General features: G+C 32.4%; 1 protein-coding gene across 1 annotated transcript; it reads left to right on the top strand.

The window, feature by feature from the left end:
* Positions 1-4: 4 nt before the first annotated feature.
* On the top strand, positions 5-26,146 carry LOC106788682 (LON peptidase N-terminal domain and RING finger protein 3). Its single transcript, XM_014752165.1, has 9 exons — positions 5-1,143; positions 21,310-21,428; positions 21,494-21,616; positions 22,301-22,498; positions 23,175-23,259; positions 23,587-23,786; positions 24,645-24,946; positions 25,055-25,262; positions 25,419-26,146. Exons 1-9 carry the CDS (start codon positions 534-536, stop codon positions 25,779-25,781), a joined length of 2,208 nt encoding a protein of 735 aa, XP_014607651.1. The 5' UTR covers positions 5-533; the 3' UTR covers positions 25,782-26,146.
* Positions 26,147-26,322: the final 176 nt, after the last annotated feature.

The following is a 26,322-nucleotide window of genomic DNA, read 5'->3' as shown; positions in this document are numbered from 1 at the left end:
GTGCGATGAGAACGACGCTTCTAGTGGTGGCATCAGTCGACGTTCTACGTTCGTTCAACGCGTATCTCGATGGCGTTCAATCTCTCGCGAGTTCCTCGATAGCCGCGTGCTCGAGTGGACTTGTCAAACTTAAAACAATACCAACACCAACATCAGCCAGCCCCCGTTTTAACAAACCCCCGATCTATTACCTGTCTACCCTTTTATCTACTTACTTTCTTTTTTTTCTCCTCATCGTCAATCATATATATATTTACAGAGAGTTAATTGATCAGTTTGTTGTTGTTGTTGTTGTTGTTGTTGTTGTTATTGTCACGAGTTAATAATAACGCGATGCATGCCGAGTTTGGTATATCGAAATTCTGCTCGAGCGGTTTCTACCGCGCGGATTATTGGACGAGTGACGCGCGCACGTAAAAAGGACTCTGCCGCGTCCCTCTAATACAGAGAAAAGTGTGTGTGTGTGAGAGAGAGAAAGAGAGAGAAAGAGAGAGAAGAAAGTGTAGTCCTTTAAAACGACAATCATCGTCAGAATGGAACCCGCCAAAGATCGTCTGGCGTCTCGTTATTGTGGATATCGTTTGGCTGTCGAGATATATGAAAAGAGTCTGGTCAGAGCAGACAGGTCAGCGACTTGGTATCTCGTATCCGCTATTCTGGAAGAATTGGCCGGTCCAACTAGTACGGTCAATTGTATGCCAAGCATCACTAACGCGACAAGTGTGATGAATACTACGACGACGACGACGACGACGACAACTAATAATATTAATAATAATAATAATAATAATACGACAAGTTCAACGACGATGGATATATTAACGAATCCCAGTATGCCATTGAGAAGAAAAATCGAGTTCTATTTTGCTTGTCCATTTTGCGAAGGTACACTCTTCGAACCCGTTACCGCCAGCTGCGGACACACTTTTTGCAGGAATTGCATGGAAACGGGAACAAATTGTCGCGTGTGCGGACAAAAAATTGTAACCATTGGTCAAACTAACGTGCTAGTGCAAAGGCTCGTGGAAAAGTGGTGGCCACGCGAGCTCGAGGCCAGCAAAGCGAGACACGAGGGTGACCTCCTCATAAAGGAGGGTGACCTGACTAAGGCACTGGATAGGTACAACCTTGCCGTTAGACTAGGTGAGTACGTAAACTTATCTAATTTCCTTTTCTTCCTTATTTCTTTTATTTTTCTTATTGACCATCTTCCTTTTTATTTTCTTCATTCTTTTTTATTCCTTTTCCATATTTCGAAAGACCTTTTGCACGACGTCTAGTCATTTAAAGTATATCCCTTTTTATTTTACCTTCTCATTAGGTTTGCGCGCGAATCCGAACGTTCAGGAATCAAGAACGTTTCGTAAGGTATACGCCACTGTTACGTAAAGACCGTTATGAAACGCCAAACTTGGATAACGGTAACGTTTGTAGAAATCGCTTTGTGCGCGAAGATACGTCCAATATACACGTCCAATATATATGTACGAGTTTGTTGTATATTACTTACTATAGTCGTTTATTCTTATGTATAATAAAATAAGGACAAGCTATTTAAATTATCTTGCATTTATTTTTTCTTTTTCTTTTTTTTATCGATATATTTATATTAGACTTTGTCCTGTTTGAAATAATACAATTTTGCGCCTCGGTTTTTAATATAAAGCCCTTTAAATACGATTATTTAATATATATATTTGTTTAATCTTTGTTTTATTTTAATTATGAATAAAATGTATTGATCGCGTTGACACGTTGTTAACGATAGAAAATTATTGAATATTCGTCGTTTAAAATGTTCTATCATTGAACTTATTATTTATTGATTCGTGAAATAATTTTGCAAGACTGTTTCTAGTTGTTCTAAGTGATTTTCTTAATTAATATTAATATAATTTGCTTAAGGTGCAAATATTGTTATAAGTGACACGTGCTTTTTCTTTCTCCACGCGGTAGGACAAATTGATAAATCTGCTGCTGTATATTCGATTGCTTACGAATTCTTTCGTATATCCTCGAAGTATAACTTTTCAATCAATTTTGTATTAATACAAAACAGGTTTGCCAATTCAAGGAGAGAATGTTGCACTCGTGCAACGAAAACGATAACAAACAGAAACAAGAAACAAAAAATAATCAACGTTAATAGTATTCTTCTCGCGACTTTTTCATCACCCTGGCGGTCTCTGGTTGACGACCTCGTCGCAAATAAATGACGCAAAACTTCTTCTTCTTCTTTGTTCGAATTGCCCAGATACATTGAAATATCTCGAAAGATTTGAAAAAAAAAAGAAAAAGAAATAAATATACGACGACCGATTATTTTTTGTTTTTTTTTTTTTTAATGAAATTCGAATAAAATGTCTTACTTTTCAGGAAAAAAAATCCATTCCCATGAGAATAAGAAATAAAAAATAGAATATTTGTTTTGTTTTTCTTTTTTTTTGTGATACGGGAAAACGAAAAGGTTGTGCAGTAAGATTGATCGTAACGTTGAGATTCTGTTATCGTAAAAAAAAAATAAAAAAAAAATAATTTCAATTAAACGAATCCATTGGATTTTCACAGAAATGGCGGAGAAGTTTATAACGACTAATGTATATATTTCGAAATGGTCGAGTACGCGAGCGCAGCCAGCCGAGATAGGTCGACGCACTGATGCAAGTCCAGATATAAACCTGATAATCGTTCACGGCCCCTATTTATACAGCAAGCACAAAGATGGATTGACTTCTACGATAATCCGTCCATTATCCTTACCGAGAAGTGAGACTTTCGTCAATAATTTAACTAATTTCTCTCTCTCTCTCTCTCTTTCTCTTTCTCTCTCCCTCGTATCTTTTTATTTTCTATTTAATACAATATAAATTACACCACGATAATAGCACGAAACTATAACCAAATCGATAAATATATTTTTACAAATTTAGTTACTCGACCTATCCTTTTGTTTCCTTTTTCAAATCTTCTAATTAATTTCTAAAAACCGTGAACATTCGTTGCATATACGATTTGTTATATATCAAAACACTGCATCACACCCCACGTATGTGAAATCATTTAATTACATTAACAGAATATTTCTAAATATAAATTCTTATCATCAGTATATATATATATATTCATATATATTTAATCAATCTACAATATATCATTTATAAAAATACCACTATCTAAATAATCTGTAATAATTTATTATATATTTTATGTTATTTCTCTCAACTTTATAAAAAAAATATCTGGTATACAATAAAACATATATAAATAAATAAATAAATAAAATGAATGGGAAACGTGCGAACGGATATGCGAAATAATAATGTGTTCGAGATAATGCATGGTAAAATGAGAAGATGTCGTACTAAAAAGGGATGATGAGATTACGTTAGAAAACGAAAAACGAGGAATACGGTTAAGACTACTACGACTAGAAGACGAAGACGAAGACGAAGACGAAGACGACTATGACGAAGACGACGAAGATAAGTTCACGGCCAGTCTGAGACGGTGGTTATATAACGCTTCGAAAGAGGCACGAACAAGTCGGCAAGAACGAACTATTCCGAAGGCATGGCGTTCCATCGTTGAGAGTCACGGTGGATGCACTCGGGAGACAAAGAACTCGGACTCGTTGAAAGAGAGTGCATCGTACCTAGGTACTTACGATTCTCCTTCTTTCTCTCTCTCTCTCTCTCTCTCTCTCTCTCTCTCTCTCATTCTCTCTTATTCTTTCTTTTAACGTTTATATTATTTTACGTTTGTAAGTATTAACTTACATACACTTACGTTACGTGACATTAAGCACGTTGACTTCAACGTCTCAACGTTACAAGCAAACATAAGTTTTCCTACAAGTAAAGTTTAATATAAAAAGAAAGAGAAAAAAAATGACAACGGGAAATTCATAGATTAGTCGGTTAATCCTTTGAGTTTGATGACGAAGACAATCAGAGGACGTTTGCCTGCCTCGAGGACGATTACTCATCGTATCAAATCGTTTTATCGCGTATCTTTTTGTCTTTTTATTTTTCTTATTTATATCTAATCGCACACATTCGTCGAGTATCTTATAAGAGTTTTAAGAGAAGAAATGTAAACTAATTTGTTCTACGAGGAGACAATACAATAATGTATTTTCAATATGAAATATCAGAGAATTACGATGAATATATATGTGATATATTTTTTAAACATGATATTTGTATTATTTACGATATCAATATGTTGAATTCCATTCAAGTTTCATACGTTTTACTATAGATGCCATGTTTGTAGATAGTTAAGATTAAATTATTATTATTTGTCCAGATATCATATTAATAGAATGTCTTTAAATGTAAATTTAATCAGTTGTATATATCATCTAACAAACATTCTCTAAATTATTTATAATTAATTTTTATTTTTTACCTGGCCTCTCTTTTATAAATTTTTTATTAATAGGTTTATCCCGTAAAATAAAATAACGTTGGTTATACCGGTGACCCAAATTGCATTTAAAAAACACGTTTATCTTTTCGTAATTATTTGCAACAATTATGCTTATAATAAAACCATCCCTTTTGTACGATTTATATATTCCCTTCGCGTAAACCAAGAGGATTGCTTTTCCTTAAAGAAAAAAAAAGAAAAAAGAAATCTTGTGTTTCTTCTTTCCTTCTTTCGTGCGAATTCGATGTTAGGTGGATGGAACTCTGCCAAATACTGGATATCTCCTATCGGTCCTCCGATACACACTGTTGCTCCTTCTCGTGAAAATCCCGCGGGAGAGGTCGAATCAAACCAGAGGGAACGTGCCCGCGAATTCTAAAGAGCCTAGTGCATTTCGGAGGTCAAGGACGTGACAGTAACACGTTCAAATGATTCTCGAAGAAAGCAACCTAACTAACATTCTGCGCTACGAGATCGAAAGTCGTTTGATTTAACCCTTTTGAGTGTTAAATACTTTTAGTGTTGAACAAAAATGATTCTAATAATAAATTATATTTAATAATTAGAATTTTGTTTGTGTTTGATTCTCTTTAATCAGAATGAGATGATGTATATTTAATCTTAAATCACGCCACGAAAAAATATCTTCTTCTTCTTTCTTTCTTTCTTTTTTTTTTTTTTCTTTTTCTCTTCCACTTTTTATCAAATCTCGCGTTGTCGTCGTATTCTCGTACGTTTCTCGAGGGACGCGAAAGTGTGTCAAGGTGTTTCATGGAAATTAAAATCACTAAATTCGATACGATGTGTACCAAATATAATCGCATAAGAAAGAAATAACTCCAAAACAAAGTTTGGCAAAGTATTATTCGATGCACGTGTCCTTGCGTAATAATACATTAAAAAATATATATATATATATATAAAAATGGCACACATATATTATAATTATTTTACATATTAGGTTTGTTTTTTTGTTTTTTTTTTTCGTTTTCTAATTAAAATCTTAAGTAACATTAAAACGAATCCAATCGATTTGTAAAACAAATGACAATGTTGCGCACGTTTGTGGAATCATTATCCGATTCGAATGCTTGCCACTCATCCCATCCTCCTTGTCTTCTTCTACTCTGGTAACAGTAAAAATAGAGATAAATACAATTGACTTTGTTGAGTTCCGCGGGCGAAAGTGGGTCACGTCCTCGATCCTTTTGCGATCGTAACCATTCATCGCTTGGAATTTTTCTTCCTCGTAATGACACCTTATACGAACACGAGTTATTTGCGTGATTCTAGTATTGATTTTTGGAATCCCTTGTTTTTACCTTTTCATACTTAATTGTCATCTTCCAATTATGAGCTCATCAAATATACGTTTGTTTCAATTATTTGTCAATGGTTTTATTCACACTTTAATATTGATGATACGTAAAATATATATATATATATAATAAAAGACATTTGCTACGTGTCATTTTCATTTAATTTTAGGGCTAAAAATAAATGAATTAATTTTGGATACGCGTTAAATTAATTTCTCAGTTCGCAGTTTGCGTATCATTGCATTTTATTACAAAGTTTCGTGAATTACATTACCTCGTAGAGTATCTCTTAATTTAAATCTGACACGTTGTGTTAACTTTTACATTTGAATTTTTTCATAAAAGTTCTAAGAACAATATAAGCTCAAGCTTGATTCGTGATATATTACGAATGCATAAAATTACTTAGAGATTATATAATTATCTTGAACGAAATTAATTCGACGTAGTAGTATGCGCGATTTGTGTCAAGGTGAGGGAGCCACGTTTTATGTTTCTTTCGTTCTCGTAACTACGAAATGCAATATTTTCGTAATAAAAAAAAAAAATAAGAGAGGAAGAACAAACCGCGACGCGATAACCTCGATCCTTTCGGAACGCGTTAGAAATGACAAACAAAAATTCAAACAAAGAGAAACGATTTTTTAATAATTTTCTTTCTTTTTATCTCCGTATTTTATTATAGTAGGAAGACAAATACTTAAATGATATTTTTAAACAAACCTTAATTAAAATTTCATTCAAATTTGTTTAACGTGAAACAACGATTTCTCCAATCGGTTATCATACAACTTATTACTAAATTCTTTCGTATAAAACAGGATGAAACGATGTTTTGATAAAATAAAATAAAAATAAAAATTAAATTAAATTAAATTAGAAAAAAAAAAAAAAAAGAAAAAATGTAAAAAGCATGCAAATAATGTTTGTTCGTTCGGTCAACGTCGTGCCAAGTAACGTTTGTTGTCGCATATATGCTTGATAGGTATAGATCTACGCATAGTTTCGACATAGCTAAGATTCTAATGTGCGCAATACGCAATGCGAACTACCGCTTCCTTACTGCGGTATAACTGCGGGAGAAAATTACGGAACCGTAAGGAGTACACGATGATTTTCCCGTATACTAACCTGGCCTTCAAACAATTTATTTACTTCGTACAATATTTATAAATAGTATATATATATGTATGTATGCACACACATAATCTAAGGAAATGATTCGTTTTATACACCGTCCCGCGTAGTAATTATAATACAAGTATTTTTTTTCTTTTCTGAACTGATCGTAAATCAATATATACTTTTAATTAGCATACTCTTTTACAATCCAGACTAATTCTTTTAACACATTTAAAGCAGTGATGTCATTAAATAAATATTTAAATATTAAATATTCTAACACTTACTGATCGATACAATCACCCCACGATTGAGAAGGTCTCTCCTTTATAGTTTCTATTTTAGTGATTATAATAATAATATTAATAATAATAATAATGTATGCTTTTATAAACTGTAACCGTTGCGTTTGTACACTAGATTTTATCCATTTTTTATTTTTATATCTAAACGAAAATAGATCAATCTAACGATACTTTGTTATGTTACTAATTTTACATCGTCTTCTATCAACCTGCAAGAATTACTCGAGTTCATTGTACGATCTTCCTACCACCACCAAGTCTTACGGTCTTCCAATTTCAATGAAACGTGAATCTTATGATTCTCATTCAATCGTTCGTTTGTAACTGTCTAGAACATTGTTTGTAATTTATATACGAGGATATCATTAATAATCTTTGACGTCGTTGACATTCGATAAAAATGCAATTTAATACTCGATCTTGTGTATTCATTTGCAACTTTCTTCTGTTTTTTTTTTTTTCTTTCTTTCTTGCATAAAATGATACACGTGTTAGAAAAAAGAGAATAAATTAGACAAAGCTAAAATAATTGCAATTAGTTTGAAATCTCACACATAGAGTTCAATGAATTATCGTATCGTAATTGGATATGGATAACGTTATAATAATATTATAACCCGTTTTATACGGATGACGAGGTTATGATGATTTTGATATAAACGAAACGAAATGTGAAATTCATCTTGCGGAAACGGTTACGAATTGATCCGAATTTAAATAGGTTTCTTGCGACGTGTGTCGCCCACTCTATCTTTCTTTCTCTTCCTCTCTTCCTCTCTCTCTCTCTCGTCGTTGCCGTTACGACCTAAAGAAAATTACGTAAGGTGCTCGTTGATTCGTGCTTGAGTCTTACTCATTCGCCGACTCGCAATTGCGTATATCAATATCGTGATTCATAGTTTAATCCAGAGGTTCCGATTCACTGTCTTATTAAACGAAACATTACGAATAAAATAATAATGCAACGAGGAGAAGAGAATGACAAAAAAAAGAAAATGAACGGGTAAGAATTTTGGATTGTTGTCATCGTCGTTAACTTTCAGCACCGAACGCACGGATTATTCTCTTCCCAATGAAAAAAAAAAAATATCGGCAGAAGTTGTTATACGTTGTCTAAAAAAGGTAAAAATCCGAAGAAAAGTGGTAAATCAAGCTTTTGCGAGATACATTCGCCAAATTCGGTGCTCCTGTTTGGGTTCAGGTTGCTGACTCTGTTGCTGATTACTGCTGACTACTGTTACTGTTACTGTTGGTCTCTCTTACAACGAGAAACCGGTGGTGAGTTCGTTTTTCAAGACCATTAAACTTCTTTTTCCATTTCTTTTTTTCTTCTAAACGCGCGTTAACATCTAACGCAAAAGAAAGAAAAAGAAAAAAAAAAAAGAAACCGAACCAACGTAAGAGTAATCCCTACCTTTTATTACTTTTTGGTGAAATGATCTAACAGTTACGACATATCGAGATATTACCTCACAATCGAGTGCTACATACTCGTTCATTACGCGATACCTGGATTCCTTTTGATCGATCAGAGGTACCCTTTTACGTATATTTTTCTATTTCTAAAAGTTTCTTAACATTTTTAAATGAAATGATGTTAAACATTGCCAGAAGATAATTATCTACATTTTTGTCAATAATTATTAATCGATCCTCTTTCCCTTAAGATTCATTAAAAACTTCAATATTCCTTTTAAAGATAATAAATTCGATCTCTTACGAGATTCGTCTATTTTTCTATGTCTATATATATATATATATATTTATCCCCAATCATTACCTAATGATTTCTTTTTTTTTTGTTTTCCTTTCATTTATTCCTAGCTAATTATAGAATAATATTCTAGATGTGTCAGCTATATTTTCTCGTAATAATCTATTTACTCGAGGGACGAATTTTGGAGGATTACATGGAAAACGACGTGTTCTATTTGGACCGGTGACGAGTTGGTTGGTTGGTGGTAGCTTTACGTAATCTACAATAAATACAGAAGCGATCGATATCTCGAAGTGGCATCCAGCAACGAGTCCAAGCGTCACGACCTTCTCTTCTTCATTCTCTATCTTTCAATTTACAATATTCTCTCTGTCTCTCTCTTCTTTCAAAAAAGTTCCAATCGATTATATCGAATTATTCGCATTCGCTTATCGAACTACGTGTACGAATGGCAACATCCTTTATCACAGAAGTAGTATCGATGATACATTATTTCTTCAATATATTTTCATGTGTGTGCCTCTCTCTCTCTCTGTGCGTATGTGTGTGTTGTCTCTTCTTGCTTATTTTGTTGTTGTTGTATTTCTACCAAATTACGAGTGCGCATCTTATCGACGTGAGAACGAACGTGCGCGCGCCCATGGTTCTTACTTACGTAACCTTTCTCTTCGTTAATATTTAATACCTGCTCGATGTGTTTCATTCTATTCGGGAAATATAATCTCTACGCAACGTAATCTCCTCATTAATTTTCTCCTTATGCAAAACTTTCGACTGACGACTACCACCGGCTACCGGTGTTGTTTCCTACATCATTTCTCAACTAACAACATTAATTTTTCTTTTGTTTCTATGTGATTCCACCAATATATAATAAAATTCAATAATTCGTTGTCGCGGCATATTATTATAATATCTCTCATAAATAATTCTTCCTTCAAAAATTCTTTTCCAATCGATTAATGTGAATTATTCGAATGGAGAAACAAGAAAACAAAAAAGTAATCGGCTAATAGGTTCGCTAATTTGTCTCATAAATTCAAGGTGGACCGAAAGTTTTGTAAATTATATTCAAAATCGAATACATATTATAGGTGACTTTTTATCTAAGTTAATTTTATAATTATCTCCTAGGTTTAAATTTGGGGACTCGTAATTTATATCATTTAAACAAAATTTAACTTACGTAAAGTTGGAAGATAAAAGAGAAATAATTGATTGTGTTTTTATTTGAAACTTTTGGCCCACTTTGGAAACTTTTCACTTGCATTATCGATCGGGGAATAACGTAGCCTTTATCCACATTTTGATTGCTTTTAAACAAGATACTTTATTTTATTCTAATCAAACGAAATGTGATCATGAAAAAATGGTATTGTAAATAAAAAAAAAAAAAAGAGAAAGAAAGAGAAAGAGAAAAAGAGAGAGAGAGAGAGTGAGAGAAGAAAAGAAAAATCAATGGGAAAGCGTGAAACGTATAAATGTGAATATTTCCGATAGCAATTTGGCGGGAAACGCCCAGTGTATGTACGGCACGTCCACAATATATGTGTGTATGTATATATATGTGTATGTATGTATATCATGGCCGGTCGATACACGGCGGTCCAGTTACGTAAAAGGAAATAATAAGAGAGACCGGGGGAGGCATATTTGTCGAGATAAGATAAAGAACGATTGCGGTCACGTGCTCGTCGTACTGTCAAACTTCTCTGTTATGTAAACTTTGAGCTCTCTTGGCGATTCGCCATCTGCCGTCGTCGTCGTCGTCACCGTCACCGTAACATCTAACCACCACCATCGAAGACATCTTCGACTTATTTTCGGCATTACGCGGGTCCCTCCTATCATCATCATCATCCCATGATACCATCATACCATTTTAACATTTTCTCAAAGAAAACTTAAATACACGCAAAGAACAGAAAAATCCCATTCTCTCTCTCTCTCTCTCTTTCTCTATAAGGTGTACCAGTTACTTACGAATGAAATTTCAATTTTGATATTTGTTGGATGCGGCGGGGAGGTATTGACAATTTTGGAAATCCTAAATTCGATTCTTCCTCGCTAAATTTATGATCCCGAATAGTCGGGTACGGTTTCTATCCTATGATTATATGAATTTAACGATGAGAAAATAAAAGTTACAAATGATTTCATAAATTATTATTATCGTGTTTGTGTTGTTACATTACGTGATATTATTTTTAAAAACTATTACCATTAACTGAGATTTTTATACTTACATATATATTTAAGTTGTGTGATTTCTCTGGTGTACGCGAATATAAATTCATAAATAAGTAAGACATGTGTATGTGTGCATACGGGTTCCGGTTTGTTCTACGAATAAGGCGTGTGTTACGCAACACACAAAGACATTTTCCTTTGTTCGTAATATTAATGAGTGCGTAACGACGTTTATTCGGCTTCGACGAATAAGCCTACGCTTGTCCCGCAACATCCGACGCGGACGGATAACATTTTCTTCTTATCGTAACGTGACCGGATGGAAAAATATTGTCCCTCCACCTCGTTAACTATAACGCCCATCATCTACCGAGGAAACGTTATTTTTAGTTTATCGGCCTAATTAAAAAAATGTTCCTTCATAATTTCATTCCCGATGCTTGCTTTAGCGCTGTTTCATTTTATTTCTTTTTTTTTTTTTTCTTTTTTCTTTTTTTTTTTTTAAATAAAATAAAGTACACGCGCGCGCATCATAGACTTTTTTCAAAATAATATAATTATTCTAGACTAAGATCGATTATTATTTACTTCGACATTGTAATAATTAATCCAACATTCGATTGTTTCTAACTGCTTTTATTTCATTTCTTGTCTATGAAATAATTTCAGATTATATTTGCAAACACATTGAGCGTGTAAAACGATCGAGAATCTTTTCGTGTTATAATTATTCGTTGATGTTTAATTTTTAACGTTAAAGGGAGAAAATCATGAAGGGAGAAGAAAAAAGAGAGTTAGGATAGTAAAGATTTCATTCATATTGTCTCGTTTGTCATGGTTTCTCGCTTAAATATTTCAAGGAATAATTATGGAGAAAATTTCAGTCATAAATACGGCGCACATTTGTGTTTAAACGTGTTATGCTATTACACGAAAATGAGCGTTATGTATTCCTCTACGTTAAATTCGGGAACGACGAGATTAAACCGAACCCGACGCGTAGCTCATTCCTCGTTGCCAACTTTGCGTTCTGAGAAAGTAAACATTAGGCTGCTACTGTTACCCACTGCAACTGCAACTGCAACTGCAACTGCAACTGCAACTGCAAACTGCAAACTGCTACCTTATCCAACAAACCAACGTGATTCTCCTTCCCTTTTTTTCTTCCCCCATCATTTTAACTTTCCTCGAAAACTGATGAATAAATTACGAAATCATTTTGCGATACGTATTAATAATAATAATAATAAAAAAGAACACTGTACGCGCGTATCAATATGTAAATTGTGCGTACACCTGAAAAGGAAGAAAGATAAAGAAAAAAAAAAAAAGAAAAAAGAAAAGAAGATACGATTACGTTTACTAAAAGAAAAGAAACGAGGAGAAAGGTAAGGGGAAAAAAATCAGCAAAGAACCGAGTCGGCGAAAATGTTAATTATTCATTAGAAAGAGATAATACAAATAAAAGCAAACGGAAACGTCGTGAATACCATTACTGAAGAACGAAATAACGTTCGTAGCGATCTCTAATTTAATCTAACTTCGTTAAATTGCCGTCGTATTATGGACGTTATATACGTTAGTATGTGTGTATAGATTCACATATATATACATATGCATAATAAAATTCGTCGTACGCCACGTAACGAGGATCCTCGTTCGTTTTAATAACGATCGGTAATTCTTTAAATCGTTTTCCGAATGAGATTTTACATTGCCGTGAAGAAAAATAATTCGCAATCGCGAAATTAAAAAGATGCAACAAGTATTTTATTGTTGTTGTTGTTGTTAAATTTGGCCGATATGCAAGTTTGGAAGGAAACGAAAAGAAAAAAAAAATATAAAGCTTCGTCGTGTAAATTCAATTATGTTGTTGTTGGGTGATAGAAGAAAAGAAAAAATCCTATGTGTTAGGCATTTTTTTTTATCGGCCACGTGGTCATAAACGAGTTTAACGAATAGCCAGGTCGTATTTACTTTGTAGCGTCTTCCCAAGCCGAATCTATCTGCTGGTTAGAGATCGGCCGACCGATTACGTAACGATAGATTTATATAAATGGTTACGTTGACACTAGATCCCCGGCCGTAGCCGCCTCGGCCATCGTTATATTATCTAACGTGGATCCGCCCCTCTACGATGATTCCCCGGGTACATCAACATCTTCCTCTATATGCCTATTACTTTTTTACTCATTCTATCAAATCTCCTTCTTATCTATATAACTAAAACTCCTCGAACAATCAAATCTTATCAATTGTGTTTTCTCCTAGCCAGAAAAGTTTGCTAATTAATATCATTTATTATTATAACATTAGCTTATTTTTTTTTTGTTTTTTTTTTTTTTTTTCATTTCTTCCCTTTTATTTTTACATTCGTTAAGATTTTGCTCCTCCAATATTTTTTCTAGAGAAAATGTTATTTATTTTATATTTTATTTTAATTTAATTTATTCCACATGGGAAATAAATCATATTAATACAACATTTCTATAATTTCAATCATATTTTTTTTTTTTTATCGAAATACATATATATATATACAAAATATTAATCAATACGATTATTTTGATATTTACACGTATATATGATTTGATAGTTTTTTCTCTTTTTCGATTGGTCAATTAAATCTTACGTGTTCCTTCGATTCGTTCTAACGAATTCACGTAGAAAGAATCGTATAAAAGGATTTGTAAAAATTGTTAGGGGAAGATCGATAGACGTGAGTAATCTCGTTTACTCACATTACTTAAATTATTGTTGATTCGTAAGAGGTAAGAAATAGGTATTACCGAGGTATAAGTATAAGTACTACTCGGTGGGCGGTGAGAAGGGGGAGAACAAGATATTGCGATATGTATTGCTATAAGATCCCTCGGACATGGTTGACCCCATCAGAAATTTTGACCCCTTCTTTGGTTGTTCCTCGAGTATAAGATACTTTCTCGGCGGGTCGTGCGCTCGTGCACTAACTCATTCACTAACACGCACACGCACGGCAGGGCTGACGTTTCTGTCAATTACATAATAAAAAGCGTTATGTAAGGACGAGAGAGAGAAAGAGAGAGAGAACTAACGCGTCGTCGCATAAACGTGGCCAGAACACTATACACCATAACTCGATTTCTGACGTATCCGAATCCTTTGTCGAAGTCAAACAAATTGCAATTGACTAACTCGCACTAATATACGAAATAATATACGAACAAATGCGTGAGAAATCAAATTTCGCCGTTACGATTTTATTATCGTTTTCATTGACGCGTTTGTTACGTTGTCTTACGATGACATAAGCGGCCAATGGTGATGACTCGGCTACGCGATAAATCGAATAAATTATTATATGGGATTATAGGGGAAAGAAAAAAGATAGAAGAAGAAGAAGACGTAACGTTGTTCTCAATTTTACCGGGATGGGTTTGATTGCTCGATACAATATTACTTTTTAATCTTCTGATATAGAATTATTTATATTTTCTTCCATTTGCATTTATTTATTATTTTTAAAAACGTTTTATCATAAATAAACGCGTTGACAATAATCAATATTACATTATTCTACATTTAATTGTAATATCACCTCGAATAAAAATGACATTGATTCTTTTTGATATTAAAGCAAGCTGTTTCTAGATCGTATCGTAGTCAGGTATAAAAGAGTTACACCTGAAGTGGTACACGATTGTCGAGGACGAAAGAAGAATAGGTCAGAGTCGGGCAGGAAATTCGATCGAACGGAAGTATTGTTGAGGAGGTACTTGACCGTGAAAAATGCTTTAACTTCTATACATATATACAACACGTGGAAAGCAACCAACAACCAACTTGATCGAGCACCACCAACACATAGTATTGTTTAATACTTCATCGAAAACGAATCCAAGCATTGTCGATATACATAATCCTACTAACATCAAGAAAAATAATAAAATCAAAGCGTTATAATTTGATATTTGATTTATCAAATGATTTATTCTTTTTATACACATGTGCTGCTACGTTCGGAAAATCTCATATAAACAACATTTAACAACAGAATTTTGATAGTGGGGTCAATGACTCAGTTCAACGGCGAATTTCTAAGGGAATAGTTCATAGATCATATATATTCCGAGCTTTTTGCATCAATTAATTAATAATTATTTCAATGCACTAATGCACTCTTCTTATATTTCAAATTATTTCGACATATATATGTACTGGATCCAATATTGCATACTTATTAACATATTTTAAATATGAAATAATTTCGATGAAAATTCTATTCGATGAAAAAACATTAGTTTAAACAATTAAATATATATATACATATACAACAATAGACACTTGCATCGATTAATTAATAATTATTTCAATGCACTATAATGCACTCTTCTTATATTAGGTTGTCCCATAAGTTCCTTCCATTTTTTTGATGCAACGCACAAGATGGGAAATGAATATTTATTTAAAACAAATTTCTATACTTTGTTTTATAACGTTGTTTTTTATCTTTTTTTTTTTTCAAGAAGGATAAGAGAACAAAAAATTCGATCGAAGAATTGCTATGACATAACAAATAGATATACCAATGTGTCACAGTATAATTTACATAACATTTTTAACGTCGTCTTCTTTCCCTCCCACTCTTTCCCCCATTTACAAATGTTTCATTACATAACTTATTTTTATAATGAAAGAAAGAAAGAAAGAAAGAAAGAAAATTAATGTGAATAATGAACGTCTAATAAACAACGATCGTAAGATTTAATCTCGCAATTAAAATTGTGAAAATGTTTCGTAAGGAAAGACGAGTCGACATTTTTGTTTTGTGTTTATTCGTAAATAGAGGATTATGATAAACGAATTCTAAACTTATGGTTTTGATTGACGAATAAGATACACATGTGTGTGTGTGTGTGTGTGTGTGTGTGTGTATAGTGCTTTAATTAATTTTTTTAAATTGAGAAATCTATTAGAAATAAATGAATATAAATGAATTAATATAATGTGTAGGAAAAGAGAAAAAAAAAAGTAAAATGAAATAAAATGAAATGATAAACCCCTTATACGGGGACGTATTAATATCGGTTGATTATTTCTCAGTATGATGCAAAGAACTTCGTACCGATGGAAATAGTTGCATATTATTTGGCAACCAAGTAGCAGTTGTCAAAGTGACAGTATTCTTCTATCCTCGTTACTTTCGGTCTTTGCTTGCCCACGTGTTGGATTCTATCGATCGTTGCCAACAAACCAACCAACCAACCAACCAACGAACGAATCAAATACATTTCCCAAATCTAATCGTTGTAACGTTGTAATTGTAATCTTCATTGCGTATCGATAATTAAAATTCGATTACGAGTTCATCATTTGAATTATTTTTATGTCAAACATTACTTATTTAATTATTTAATCATCTTATCGATTAAACAATATGAGAAAACAATTGGGCAAAGGTACAAAATTAATCTCGTTCTTAATTGTTTCTAAACAAATTTCTATGTTTTAATAAAGATTCATCTAACAATTTTGAGTATCCCTGAAAACTTTATACGTACATAACATTATTCAAAATAAATTAAAAATACGATAAATATTTTGTTCTACTCGTAAAACAAAAAGAAATGCACAATATCTAGGATAAGTGTTACACATTGAAATTGGTATCTAGATATTTTGACAAAACATATAAGAAAATTTGATAGATGATAAAAAAGGGAAGAATAAGTGTAAAGACGAAGAAAAAGGGCGAGAAATGAATATAATAGATTAGCGATGTGTGTGTTTATGCGTTATGTTTGTCAGAAGAGTTTGATCCGAGTAGAGAGAGAGAGAGAGAGAGAGAGAGAGAGAGAGAGAGAAGCGTCATCCGGGCCGGCGCGGTATGGTGCGTCATGGTTTGAACAAGGTGGTGTGGTGTGGTGCGGTGCGGTGCGGTGCGGTGCGGTACGTGCGGACCCAGCACGACAAGCAGCCGGTTACGTAAAGGTCGGTCACCCGGCCACGTTCTTCTCTGTCAGCCAACACGCTGCCATCGTTCCACACTGGTTCGCACCCTTAACGGCTTTATTGTCGAGCCAATTTTGTCATAAATCGATACATTTGTCCCTATCTTTACACGAGGACTCTCTATCTTATTATATTTCTCTTTCTATTTCTCTCCATTGATACAAATTATTAATCAACATCAATTGATAATAATATTTTCTTCAATCGATTTTATAATCTCAGAACCCGATAACGCTATACATATATGTATATATTTACATTCGCGTTATAATATATAATTAAAATCTTACAAATGTTATAAATCAAATGATTAATATTAGTTACACTGGTTATATTAGCATAGATAATATTTACCTTTAACAAGATTCTTTTTTTTTTCTTTTCTTTCCCTCCCCCTCCACCCCTCGTACACCTTTTCCTCTATCGTGTCAATACTTTTCTTTTAACTATCTCTATTCTAGTATATATGTACATAAGCGTTCTTGTATCAATATATACATATCTTTTTAGTGTTAATATTATTTCAAAATATATTTTGTTATTATCGTTTATAAATAACTGTTAATTAAACGAACAATTATATATCCGATGATACGTAATAGTTTACGTTCGTTCATTGACCGTTTTATTAAAAGGTTTCCGATTGCAACGGTCAAAGAACAGACGGAAGGAAAGGCGTTAGTTGAAGAAACACGCGATCGTAGTTAATTTGTTAGCTAGGAATATATAGGAATACTATCTACTTGCACTTATGTTTAAGACGATAGTATGAGAACGATCGATCATCCGGAGCACAAACCTTGGCATTCGATCATAAAATAGAAAACAGTCTTGCAACCACGTTTATAACTTAGATCGCGACACAATTAATTATCGATCTTATTAAATTAATTAATTAACAAATTGGTTTATTGTATTATCTTTTATGCATATTTATGTAGTTTTTTTTTTCTTTTTCTTACGTTACGTTACGTTAATTTGTTTTATTTTTTAACATAGGATTATAATATTATATAATAAATAATGTAAATTTGATCGTTAATCCACATTAAGATTCAAATGATTTTTTCGCATATATATAAAAATGTATACTATCTTATTAGTAAATTATTGGTTAAATATAAAAATTATTTACGCAATGGTCATTAAATGTAGTTACGAAAGGAATAGATCACAAATCATTCGATAATTGATATTAGTAACGTAATAATCGGTTAAATACATTTGAATTATAAATACGATCTAGATCGGTTCGTAACGACTTGTTTCATGAAAAATCGACAAATTTGTTTATCGTAATTTTAAGACGAATTTAATGTTAACTACTTTGATGAATTATCGTTCTAAGAATTCACGATTTCTCGTACTAACGTCAAAACCTAACATAAGTTGAATACAATTTCTTGAAAGACGACGATTTTATTAAACGATTAAAACGTTTTCATACGCGACGACTTAGTTTGTAAAACTTCAACGAGAAGAGAACGATATGTCATTACTACTAATAGCAACACCACGAATGATTAAGCGTATTCCAACAATATTTCTCTATGTTCTTCTTTAACATAATAATCGTGAGTCAAGCATACACATACAATTTTTTTTTTATATTCGTCGTGTTCTATCAAAAATGAAAAAAAAAGCCAAGAAATTTTGTACGAAGATCGGTTACACGTTATATTATATTTTATATTAACGAATAAAAAATAACATCTAACCAATCAGGTATTTCGAATTCTCGATTTTATCCAACTTAATCCTTTCTCTCTCGTGTACGAATAATAAAAAAAAAAAAAGAAAAAAAGAAAAGGAATTATATTCGACTCGTCGTTTTTTTTTTTTTTTCTTTTTTTTTTCTTCTCTTAAATTAACTAATAGACCCAACAAAAATATGTTACTTTTCTTTCTCGACTTTTTCTTTAGAGAAAGAAACAGTCAAGGTTGTTGTGCAACGAAAGGATCGATTCGAAACGATATATCTACATACGTTGTTGTATGTCTTGTTGTAGTTTTAAATGAGCTACCTTATATAAGTCCCGTTCCTCCTATCTTTATCGAGATCGTTTATTCAATCGAGTACCACCCGAGAATAAAATATATATGTTTAATAAAAAAGAAAAAAAAAAAGAAAAGAAAAAAAATATAATATAATATATGAAAAACAAAATTCTCTTTATCTTATCGTACATTGATAATAATAATTTTATGAACGTTTGGATTAATTATATATCGCGTATTTTATTTCGTTTCGTTTTTTTCTTATAATTATTACGCTAAAATACATTCGTATAAATTAATATGGAAAATAAAACGAAAAAAGAAAAAGAAACAAACATACAATTCTCAAGAATATAATATGAAACGTTTGTGATTTATTCGTGCAATTGGCATGAGCATATATATGTATATGTATATATATATATATACATAGACCGGTGGTCATAGCGCGTGCCGGAAATTCATTCTCCACCAACATATAGAAAGAGTTCTCGCGACGAAGGCAATGACATTGCTCACAATGCCAGGATGCACTCCCGACGTTTGCACCCGTCTACCTCCGCCAGTACTACTCCCCCCTTGTCCCTCCCGCCCCTCGACCACTCAACGTCACGGTCTCCTCGTCAAATCGGTTCTTCACGGTCTACGCTTTTGAACTACGCCTCTTCTCCCTCCTTCCCACCCTCGTAACCACCCTCTCTAATTGATCTCCTCATGACTAGCAAGAAGTGCATTCACGAACTTACAAAACAAATCATTTGTCATGTCACAAGAGGTATCTTGATTTATATATTTCAAACAAAAAAAAATTAGTTTAATTTATTCCTTATTATTGATTTTATTTTCTTTGTTTTTTCTTCTTTTCTCTTTTTTTTTTTTTTTTTGACAGTATATTGCAATGATTTTATAATTCGCGTTAAATGTTGCAAATGCGGAGAAGATATAATAATTATGATAATGATAATGATAAATTAATCGTAATCGTTGAACAAATTCGAATATCAAATTCGAAACGTGAAATATGAATCTATTTATTTCGGGTGAACGGATAGGATTATAAAATAAAATAAAATAAAATAAAATTTATGATCGGTGCATATATATATATATATATATGCACAACTCGTATTACCATCAACAAAATGTGACATGATAGAAAGCTTGACTTATCCGATAAAAAAATGATCACGATTTCGCAATGACGGTAACATAACGTTCTGTGAAAAAAAGAAAATTCTACGTATTGGCCATGCTACTACGTTATAATTAATAAGCAATTAATAAATGTTATTAATTTGTTTAATCGAGCATATCCATTTATAATTGGATATCGGAAAGCGTAAAGATATTGATCTTCGAGTAATGTATTTTTCTTTTTTTTTTTTTTTTTTTTTTTTAATTTTTTTCCCTCTTCTCCCCGACTTATGTTAGAAAATGAATGCATTTTTCGCTAATTGGGTCAAAAAGCAATAATAAAAAACACGAAATAATATTATTTNAAATTCTACGTATTGGCCATGCTACTACGTTATAATTAATAAGCAATTAATAAATGTTATTAATTTGTTTAATCGAGCATATCCATTTATAATTGCATCCCCGAAAGCGTAAAGATATTGATCTTCGAGTAATTTTTTTTTTTTTTTTTTTTTTTCTTTTAATTTGTTTCCCTCTTCTCCCCGACTTATGTTAGAAAATGAATGCATTTTTCGCTAATTGGGTCAAAAAGCAATAATAAAAAACACGAAATAATATTATTTAAATATATTCAAATTCGTGTTGACTCTCGAGAAGAAATACTTAAGAAGAAAATAAAAAATAAATTTATGTAGAGAGAAATATTGATAATATCGTATGATTAGATCAATACAGTAATAATTACTTTTCCCCTGTTACAGTCATTAACGGATTTAATTGAGTATACGTTTGACTAATCTACGAGTAAATGAATAATAATTCAGCACAGATATCGATGAAAAAAAAAGTGTCAACTAGAAAATCACGTAACTGTCAGATAAATTTTATTTCTCTCTTAAGACTAGAGAGAAATGAAAATTTGTTATTTAATACCTCGTATATACCCCCAACCCTCCCACGGTCCAATAATCTTTGGCTTGTCGGGAAACAAATGGAAGATGAAGAATAAAGCATTAAAATCAAATTAATTGTATATTCTCGACAAGATGTGAAAAGGGATAAAGACCAGATTCTATGAGGTTATTTTCTTTTGTTTCAGTGCCAAACAGCCCACTCCATCTTAGCAACAGGGCCCACGTTTTGCTTTTGTTAAAGAGGCCACAGGCGTCTTTAACGGATGCCGATCAGGCAGTTAGGCTTAGACCTGATTGGGGAAAGGTGAGTTTATCTTAATAAATAGAACCAAATTGTATTATTTCTAACGATGTGAATTTGATCGATAGGGTCATTACAGAAGAGGAGTAGCATTATCAGCTTTGGGCAGATACGAGGAAGCTTTTTTTGCCCTTTGCATTAGCGTTGCCATCGACAAGAATCCTCAAGTAGTACGGCACGAATTAACCAGGGTAGGTAAATATAAATTTACCTTTTTGTTTTTTATTTTCCAATTAACCTGTAACATCCAAAACGTAAGGAAGCTAATTAAACGATAAATAATACTAGTTTTTTTTTCCATGGAAAAAACAAATAATATGGGAGAGTTTCCCTTTCCTCTTGCAAATCCTTTTGTTGGCAGTTTAACTGATTCGTTGTAGGTACGACAGTCGTTAGGTGAGTCAGCCACTCGTATCAACTCTCCCCTATATTGTTTCCTCCCTAAATTAGCTCTTAACTTTAATCTCTGTATTCTTTCTTTTTTTTCTGTTTTTTTTTTTCTATTTTTGTTCAGAGTATAGTAGAATCGTTTCGTTATATGAATTTTCACGGACTAGATTGTACCTTTCTCAAATGTAACACAATTTTATTTCTTTTTAAATGCTGCCCATGTTTTGTACAATATTTAAATCATTTAATCGAAAGGGATCGTAAAACGTTAGATCTAAAATCAATAAATTAAGAAAATTAGAAATAATTACAAATATCTTAAATCATTCGTTAATTAATAATAGAACGTGAAAGAAAATCTAGAACATAGGATATATTCCGTTTAATAAAGTAGAAATTTTTCACACATACACACACAGACACATGATTCTTTTCTAATAGATTGAAAATATTAAAAATCAATCGTTTTTGTATTATCTTTTTAGGTGTTGCATAGAATGTTATTGGCCGATTTGCGTCGTCAAAGTGTCATGCAATCGCGAACACCTTACAATTTAATAGAAGGTGTGTCCCGCACGAGAAGCCGTCACCAATTAACAAATCCCAAGCGTAATCGACATGCCGCGTTTAATAGTTCGGATTGCGAGGACGATAGTAGTGGTGGCGAAGAGGAATTCACACAGGTATGTTGGCCGTTTATTTTCTTTTCTTATTACATCTATCCTTTCGTTTCTTTTCTTTTATATATATATATATTTTTTTCTTCTGTTAATCAATTACAGTATTTGAACTAAAACGAGACAACATTTCATTTCATTTCATTTCATTTCGAGCATATGTATTTTTTTTTATTTATTTGTAACCTTCGTAAGTTCAGCGAACTTTTCGATAGGCTTATGACCCCCACGAGACACATTTTTTAATGGAAATATAATTAAAACGTTTTGCTCATTTATGTTTTTTTTTTTTTTTTTTTAATCGAATGATTCCAAAAAAACCATTGCATAGATTACGTAAATATCATTGTTATCGTGGTTAATATCGTGGCCGTGATAAAAGGTGACGAATAATCGGTAATCGTTTCACTGAGTCTAATTATAAACGTGATACTCGGACTCAACGATGTCATTATATAGATTCCCTACGTGACCGTTTATCATTATCGCGTTTTTAAAGACAATAAAACTACGATAGAATATCCCCCAATGTGTTTTATGATAAATCACATCTATTATAAGTTGTTTTAAATCGTATCTCAATCCAACATCATTTTCTTTCTCTACACTACTCCCCCTACTACTCCTCTTATTATATAATATAATATTATTTTATTGTGTTTTCTTTTTGTTTTTATCGCAGACGATTAGTCGAAGACTTCTCTCGAATAATGCGAAACTTCAAACGATCTTGGACCGAGTATCCCAAGATATGGAAAAACTGAAAAGTAAGTAATCTCAAACATGATTATATAAATTATATATTCATTTATTATGTAATATGTTTAAAAAAAAATGTATCTTTTATTTTTAATTAATATTTTTATTTGAATAATCTTATGTGATATTATTTAAAACATTAAATTTAAAATAGTTACAATTGAAAGGACACACGCACAACGTTTTCTTTTTATAAATATTTGATTGAGAAGAATATATGTAAGATGAATTTATGTATATGTGTTAAATATTAAACCGATCCACCTATCCGGTGCATATTTACGTGTATATTATTTTAATTGCATTACGTTTCTCATATAAGAATTCCTTTTCAGGAGTGGAAGCAAGACCTGCTGAAGTTTTATTACCTCCATTTTCTGATGGAACGGTCAACGAATTAGATTGCATTTTATGCTGTCGATTACTTTGGAAACCTGTAACAACGCCATGTGGGCATACTTATTGTTGGATGTGTCTTGATAGGTGTTTGGATTATTCCTCGGCTTGTCCATTGTGTGTCACATCCTTAGCCGACGTAAGTTCTTTTAACAATACGTTTCAAATTAAAAATATATATATATATATATATATATATATATATATATATAATTAAAAGGTTGTGTTTTTGTTAAAATGTTTGATTTTCAAAATTGTTAACGTGGTTGAAAAGAAAGGATTATAAAATGTAGTCGATTAAATATATTAAATCGTATCTTTGTGTGTGGTTTGCTTGTTTGTTAGTCACGAACCATTACTCATGGGTAATGTTTTTTTTTTGGTTTTTTTTTGTATTTTTTTTTTCAAAGATTAAAGGAAGAAGAATACTCTTTGTTCGGTCGGTTTATTTTAACGACGATTATTGCAACTTAAAAAATAATACGTGAATGCTTTCTAACGTTGAACGATACCTCGTAGATCTTTAACAACGATCGTTATTCGTGGTCGTTGCGGTCAACGTTATAAGCTTCCGCGTTTTCAGAATTATTACCAATTGTTTATATCTAACTGTATATTATCGGGTTAATGATGAACAAAATTTATTCGATAAGAATCAACGACGAGTGGGATGATTGTGTTGCCACCAAAACGAATATAACTTATAACCGATTATTTTGCGGTATTTTTACGAAATAATATCTTCATCATCTTCCTTTATTCTCTTTCTATACCATAATAATTATTCATTTGATTTATTACGTAATCTGAAAAGCTAGACAAATTTCTGAGAAATCGTACCGATATTTCGTTATTTTAAATGAATGAAATATTTGGCGAACGTAGTTCAAGACAAAAATTGTTTAAATTTTTACGTTTTTGACGCAATAAGCGGGCTCCAAAATATCGTTTGAAGGAATCTAATTAACGATTTATATTTTGTTTCCTTTTTTTGCAGTATCTAGCGAGTAGTCAAAAAACGGTAACAGATTTTATCGAAAAGGCTTTGAAAATTGTTGCACCGAACGAATACGCGGCCAGAGCTGCGAGTCATCGACTCGAGTTGGTTCAAGGTCTCGGTCTTCTGGACAGCGAACAAATCGCTGTATTTATTTGCACCACTGCATTTCCATGCGTCGCGTGTCCGTTGTTCGTCTATGAGCCTAGATATCGATTGATGGTTAGAAGGTGCGTCGAAAGTGGGGTCAAACAATTTGGTATAGCTGCGTGTCTTAACAAAGAATCGAGTGGTGCTAAAAGGTAAGATCATGATGGATATACATTCTTCAAGATATTATTATTATTAATATTATTATTATTATTTTATTCATTAAAATGTGATTCAAATGATCGTTTTTATTTTTACAGGTACGCGGAATATGGTACGATACTTGAAATACGGGATCGCGTTTTATTGAAGGATGGTTGTAGTATATTAAGTACGTTAGGAAGAAGAAGGTTCCGAGTTTTATCTGGTGGTGAAAGGGACGGATACGATACGGCACATGTTGAATTTATACGGGACACAATAGTACAAGGAAACCAATTATTGAATCTCTTGGAATTGCACGATAAGGTATGTATTCTAAATTAATTAACGCGAATAGAATTAAAATATATATATATATATATACACGTGTTGTGATTAGAGATAGATAAGTCAATTAGATTAGGAGAATATTGATGGCTCTCTTACAGAAAAATAAAAAAAAGCTTGGTGTCTTCGTCGCAGGTACGAGCTAAAGGTAGAAGATGGTGGAACACTGTCCCGTCTTATCAACAATCCGAAATTCAACGTGTTTTCGGTCGTATGCCCGACACGGAAGAAGATTGGCCGAGATTACCGGACGGTCCTTCATGGACTTGGTGGTTGTTAGCCATTTTACCACTTGGACCACAACTTCAAGTTGGTATATTGGGTACAACTAGTTTGGAGAAAAGATTGAGAGCCATAGAAAAGACTTTGGATCATATGGAACAAAGGCAATTAACTGTTGCACCAGCACCGTCCGAAGAAACAACGACCTCGTCGAGTATTTGCAGAGATAGACGGGCCATAACGGAAAGGACGGTTTCACTATTTCAACAATCCTAGAAATTATTCTCTACCCTTTTTTCTATTACCCTTTCAAATTCTTTTCATAATTAACTTTAACATCTTTCGTTTCATTTTGAAAACACATTTGCGCTAAAGGATTAAAATAGATTATCGTGATTTTCGATAATCGATTTTTGTCTAAGGATACATTTAACATATCCCTTCCTTCCTTCCTTCCTTCCTTCCTTCCTTCCTATTCCTCTCGCATATTTTTAATTAAGTATTTTTGCCCGAGTGTCTATATAGCTCGATTAATTCGGCACTCGTTAAACTCTCGATCGGATACCTTATCGATCAATCCAAATTCTCAGCGAGCGATTTCGTTAAACAAATCAGCGACATATCCGGTATAAAAAAAAAAAGAAAAATAAATTAATAAATATTGTTAGCTAGAGGGGATCGCTTGAATCTCGATAAGGTTTGCCGAATTTTGTTTTTTCGCTATTGCAATACGCAAATCTGTTCTTCCAAAATATTATAATTAAAATTGATAATTATATAGAGTATATATATATATATATATATATATATATATATA

This window comes from Polistes canadensis, unplaced genomic scaffold (genome assembly GCF_001313835.1).
Source record: "Polistes canadensis isolate GaletaPanama2010 unplaced genomic scaffold, ASM131383v1 scaffold_148, whole genome shotgun sequence".
NCBI lineage: Eukaryota > Metazoa > Arthropoda > Insecta > Hymenoptera > Vespidae > Polistes > Polistes canadensis.
Note: the sequence above shows the minus strand (reverse complement) of the source record. Positions and strands in the feature narration are given on the sequence as shown.

Excerpts from the sequence above, each read along its gene's own strand:
- LOC106788682 (XM_014752165.1), top strand. The coding sequence starts at position 534 with ATGGAACCCGCCAAAGATCGTCTGGCGTCTCGTTATTGTGGATATCGT. Across the intron at positions 22,499-23,174 it reads GCGAAGAGGAATTCACACAG|ACGATTAGTCGAAGACTTCT; the intron begins GTATGTTGGCCG and ends TTTTTATCGCAG. Across the intron at positions 25,263-25,418 it reads TCTTGGAATTGCACGATAAG|GTACGAGCTAAAGGTAGAAG; the intron begins GTATGTATTCTA and ends TCTTCGTCGCAG.